Source organism: Salvelinus sp. IW2-2015, unplaced genomic scaffold, assembly GCF_002910315.2.
Source record: "Salvelinus sp. IW2-2015 unplaced genomic scaffold, ASM291031v2 Un_scaffold5505, whole genome shotgun sequence".
In the NCBI taxonomy this organism is placed as follows: domain Eukaryota; kingdom Metazoa; phylum Chordata; class Actinopteri; order Salmoniformes; family Salmonidae; genus Salvelinus; species Salvelinus sp. IW2-2015.
Genome location: NW_019946770.1, coordinates 21665 through 27753, shown reverse-complemented (window position 1 = coordinate 27753; position 6089 = coordinate 21665). Strand labels below are relative to the sequence as shown.

The 6089-nt window shown below is 33.5% G+C and overlaps 1 protein-coding gene across 1 annotated transcript in view; it reads right to left on the bottom strand.

The window, feature by feature from the left end:
• Positions 1 to 5342: 5342 nt before the first annotated feature.
• The window catches only part of LOC112078291 (protein Hook homolog 3-like), a gene marked incomplete at its 3' end in the record, with an annotated part of 17282 nt that continues 16535 nt past the window's right edge, over positions 5343 to 6089 (bottom strand). The window contains exons 4-5 of the mRNA XM_024144577.1: positions 5540 to 5574; positions 5343 to 5425 (exon numbers count right to left, since the gene is read on the bottom strand). Coding sequence (XP_024000345.1) covers positions 5343 to 5425; positions 5540 to 5574 — 118 coding nt within the window. The remainder of the gene's footprint in view (positions 5426 to 5539; positions 5575 to 6089) is intronic.

The following is a 6089-nucleotide window of genomic DNA, read 5'->3' as shown; positions in this document are numbered from 1 at the left end:
AACCTATAAGTAGATGACCAATAGAACTCTAAACTATAGTAGAAGACTCAATAGAAACTCTAAACTATAGTAGAAGACCAATAGAACTCTAACTATAGTGACGACCAATACAACTCTAAACTATAGTAGAAGACGCAAATAGAACTCTAAACTATAGTAAGAAGACCAATAGAATCTAAACTATAGTAGAAGACCATTAGAACTCTAAACTATAGTAGAAGACCAATACAACTCTAAACTATAGTCAGAAGACCAATAGAACTCAAACTATAGTAGAGACCAATACAACTCTAACTATAGTAGAAGACCAATAGAACTCCCTAACTATAGTAGAAGACCAATAGAACTCTAAACTATAGTAAAGAAGACAATAGAACTAAACTAATGTAGAAGACCATAGAACTCTAAACTATAGTAAGAAGACCAATACAACTCTAACTATAGTAGAAGACCAATAGAAACTCTAAACTATAGTAGGACGACCAATAGAACTCTAAACTATAGTAGACGACCAATTAGAACTATAAACGTATAGTAGAAAGAACCATAGAACTCTGTAGAGAAGACCAATAGAACTCTAAATATAGTAAGAAGACCAAATAGAACTCAAACTATAGTAAGACCAATAGAACTTGTAGTAGAAGACCAATAGAACTCTAACGTATAGGTAGAAAGACCATAGAGACTCTAAACTATAGTAGAAAGACCAAATAGAACTCCTTAAACTATAGTAGAAGACCAATAGAACTCTAAACTATAAGTAGACGACCAATAGACTCTTTAGTAGAAGACCATAGAACTCTACAACTATAGTAGACGAACCAATAGAAACTCTAAACTATAGTAGAAGAGACGCAATAGAACTCTAAACTTAATAGTAGAAGACCAATACGAACTCTAAACTATAGTAAACGGACCAATAGAACTCTTTCCGTAAGAACGACCATAGAACTCTAAACTATAGTAGAAGGACCAATAGAACTTCTCAAACTATAGTAGAAGACCATAGAACTCTAAACTATAGTAGAAGACCAATAGAACTCTAACTATAGTCAGAGACCAATAGAACTTCTATAACTATAGTAGACGACCACTAGAAACTCTTTATAGAAGACAATAGAACTCTAAACTATAGTAACGACCAATAGAACTCTATAACTATAGTAGAAGACCCAATAGAACTCTAACTAGTAGAAGACGCAATAGAACTCTAAACTATAGTAGAAGACGCAATAGAACTCTAAACTATAGTAGAAGACCAATACACTCTAAACTATAGAAGAACCAAATAGAACTCTGTAGTAGAAGAACCATAGAACCTCTAAACTATAGTAGACGACCAATAGAACTCTAAACATAGTAGAAGACCAAATAGAACTCTGTTAGTAGAAGACCAATAGAATCTAAACTATAAGTAGAGACCAATAGAACTCTAAACTATAGTAGAAGAACCAATAGAACTCTAACACTATAAGTAGAAGACCAATAGAACTCTAAACTATAGTTAGAAAGACCAATAGAACCTCTAAACTATAGTAGAGACGAACTCATAGAACTCTAAAACTATAGTAGAAGACCAAATAGAACTCTTTAGTAGACAGACCACATGAACACTCTAAACTATCAGTATGAAGACCAATAGAATCTTTCGTAAGAAGACCAATAACCTAAACTTAGTAAGAAGAACCAATAGATCTAACCTATAGTAGAAGACCAATAGAACTCAAACTAATAGTAGACAAGACCAATAGAACTCTAAACTATAGTAGAAGACCAATAGAACTCTAAACTATAGTAGAAGACAATAGAACTCTAATCTAAGTAGACGACCAATAGAACTCTAAACTATAGTAGAAGACCAATAGCACTCTTAAACTATAGTAGAAGACCAATAGAACTCTAAAACTATAGTAGACGACCAAATAGAACTCTAACTAATAAGTAGAAGACCAATAAGAACTCTAAACTATAGTAGAAGAACCAATAGACTCTAAATATTCGTAGACCGCCAGATAGAACCTAAACGGTAGAAGACCAATAGAACTCTAAACTATAGTCAGACGACCAATAGAACTCTAACATAGTATAAGAACAATTAGAAACTCTAAAACTTAAGTAGAAGAACCAATAGAACTATAAACTATAGTAGAAGACCAATAGACTCTAAACTATAGTAGAAGACCAATAGAACTCTAAACTATAGTAGAGACCAATAGAACTCTACACTATAGTAAGAAACCATAGAATTCTAGAACTATAGTAGAAGACGCAATAGAACTCTAAAACTATAGTAGAAGAACCAAATAGATCTAAACTACGTAGACGACCATAGAACTCTAAACTATAGAGAAGACCAATTAGAACTCTAAATATAGTAGAAAGACCAATAGAAATCTAAACTATAGTAGAAGACCAATAGAACTCGTAAACTATAGTAGAAGACCAACAATAGAACTCCTAACTATAGTAAGAAACCAATAGAACTCTAAACTATAGTAGAAGAACCCAATAGAACTCGTAGTAGAAGACCAATAGAATCTAAACTATAGTAAGAAGACCAATAGAACTCTTTAGTAGAAGCGCAAATACAACTCTAAACTATAGTAGAGAGACCAAATAGAAACTCTTTAGTAAGAAGACGCATAACAACTCTACACGATAGTAGAAGACCAATAGAATCTTTAGTAGAAGACCATAGAACTCTAAACTATGTAGAAGACCAATAGAACTCTTTAGTAAGAAGACCTCAATAGAACTCTAAACGATAGTAGAAGACCAATAGAACTCAAACTAATAGTAGAAACCATAGAACTCTAAACTATAGTAGACGACATAGAAACCTCTAAACATAAGTATGAAGACCAATAGAACTCTAAACTATAGTAGAAGACCAATAGAACTTCTAAACAAAGTAGAAGACGCAATAGAACTTAAACTATAGTAGACGACAAAGAAACTCTGTAAGTAGAAGACCCAATAGAACTCTAAACTATAGTAGAAGACCAATAAGAACTCTAAACTGTAGTAGAAGACCAATAGAACTCTAATATAGTAGAAGACCGAAATAGAACTCTTTAGTAGAAGACATACAACTTCTAAACGATAGTAGAGACCAATAGAACTCTAAACTATAGTAGAAGACCAATAGAATCTAAAACTATAGTAGACCGAACCAATTTAGAAACTCTAAACTATAGTAAGAAGACAATAGAACTCTAAACTATAGTAGAAAGACCAATAGAACTCTAAACTATAGTTGAAGACCAATAGATCTGTAAGTAGAAGAACCAATAGAATCTAACTATATGTAAGACGACAAAGTAGAACTCTAACTATAGTAGAAGACCAATGAACTCTGTCATAGAAGACCAATAGAACTCTAAACTATAGTAGACGACCAATAGAACTCTAACACTATATGTAGAACGACCAATACAACTCTAAACTATAGTCGAAAGACCATAGAACTCTAAACTAATAGTAGACGCCAATAGAACTCTAAACTATAGTAGAACGACCAAAATACAACTCTAAACATAGTAGAAGACCAAATAGAACTCTAAACTATAGCTAAGAAGACCAATACAACTCTTAAACTATAGGTAGAAGACCAATACAACTCTAACTATAGTGAAGACCAATAGAAACTCAAACTATAGTAAAGAAAGACCAAATAGAACTCATAAACTTAGTAAGATCCGACCAATAGAAACTCTAAACTATAGTAGACGACCAAACACTGCTAAACTATAGTAGAAGACGCAATAGAACTCTTAATATAGTAGACGACCAATAGAACTCTAAACTATAGTAGAGCGACCAATAGAACTCTAACTAAGTGAGACCCATAGAACTCTTAAACTATAGTAGAAGACCAATACACAACTCTAGGAACTATAAGTAAGAAGACCAATAGAACCTGTAGTAAGACGACCAAATCGAATCTAAACTATGTAGACCCGACCAATAAGAAACTCTAAACTATAGTAGAAGACCCAATAGACTCTTTAGTAGACGACCAATAAGCACCTGTTTAGTAGAAGACCAATACAACTCTAAACTATAGTAGAAGACCAATACAACTCTAAACTATAGTAGAAGACCCAAAGAACTCTAACTATAGTAGAAGACCAATAGAACCTTTAGTAGAACGACCAATAGAAACTCTTAAACTTAGTATAAGCCAATAGAACTCTAAACATAGTAGACCGACCAATAGACTCTGTAGTAAGAAGACCAATAGAAACTCTAAACTAATAAGTAGAAGACCAATAGAACCTAAACTAATAGTAGAAGAGAAGACCAATAGAACTCTAAACTATAGTAAGAAGACCAATACAACTCTAAACTATAGTAGAAGACCAAATACAACTCTAAAACGATAGTAGAAGACCAATAGAACTCTGTAGTAGACGACCAATAGAAACTCTAAACTATAGTAGACGACCATAGAATCTAAACTATAGTAGACGACCAATAGAACTCTAAACTATGTAGAAGACACAATAGAACTCTAAACTATAGTAAGACGACCAATAGAAACTCTTAAACTTAGTAAGAAAGACCAATAGAAATCTAAACTTATAGTAAGACGACCAAGTAGACTCTAACTATAGTAGAAGCCAATAGAACTCTAAACTATAGTAGAAAGACCAATAGAAACTCTAAACTATAGTAGAGACCAATAGAACTCTAAACTATAGTAGAAGACCAATGAAACTCTAAACTATAGTAAGACGACCCAATCAGAATCTAAACTATAGTAGACGACCAATAGAACTCTAAACTATAGTAGAAGACCAATAGGAACTCTAAACTATAGTAGAAGACCAATAGAACTGTAGAGAAGAACCAATAGAACTCTAAACTATAGTAGGAAGACGCAATAGAACTCTAAACTATAGTAGACGACCAATAGAACTCTAAACTATAGTAGAAGACCACATAGAACTCTAAACTAGAGTTCTATTGGTCTTCTACTAGAGAGTTCTATTGGTCTTCTACTACAGAGTTCTATTGGTCTTCTGCTAGAGAGTTCTATTGGTCTTCTGCTAGAGAGTTCTATTGGTCTTCTGCTATAGAGTTCTATTGGTCTTCTACTAGAGAGTTCTATTGGTCTTCTACTAGAGAGTTCTATTGGTCTTCTACTAGAGAGTTCTATTGGTCTTCTACTACAGAGTTCTATTGGTTTTCTACTAGAGAGTTCTATTGGTCTTCTACTAGAGAGTTCTATTGGTCTTCTACTAGAGAGTTCTACTGCTCTTCCACTATCGTTTATTATTATTATTATTATATATTTTAAATGAACAAGTTCAATGAGAAGTACTAAATGAATAACTTACAGCTAGCGGTGTACTTGGGCTCCAAGTCATCGATGTACGCACTCTTCTTCTGCAGCTCACCGTTCACTTCCCGTAACTTCTCCCTTTTAGAGACCACAACATCAGCAACAGACAGTCAGAAAACGGCACAATCGGTCTGACCAAACTTTCAAAATTCAAATCATTAACGTTTCACAATAGTTCAAAACGTTACTTACAAGTGAGCATCATTTCTCTTCTTCAGAATGATTGACTAAAAAAAATAAAAAATATAAAAATACAAAACATTGGTTGTAGTAATTTCATCAGAGGGCATTGTAAAGCAGTATTGACATTATGTAGGTCCTATGGATTGGTGAACGTTCCCTTTGGTGATTCCACATGTCGACACATTGTGATAAATCACATGTCATCACACTGGATGGCTTGGAATTAGGCTGCAACATATTTGACGTTACCRTTTTGATTTTCAGGTTTTGATTTACCGTGGAGAAAATGAAAGAGTACTGGACGTTATACTGTATTTTCCTTAAATAAAAAAATAAAAAACGCCATGAATGTACAGATTAAGCCGTTAAGATTGATTTCTCATGTGGTATGAGATAAGAGTGTTGCTAGGAAACAAAAGATTCTATAGAGACTAGTAGCACCCTGATTTACAACAAGACCACCAGCACTGTAGATTGAATAGGCACTTTCTTAAAGGGCTGTTGTTATCTACTTCCCCTGAGTCAGATGAACTCCTGGATAACATTGTCATGTCTCTGC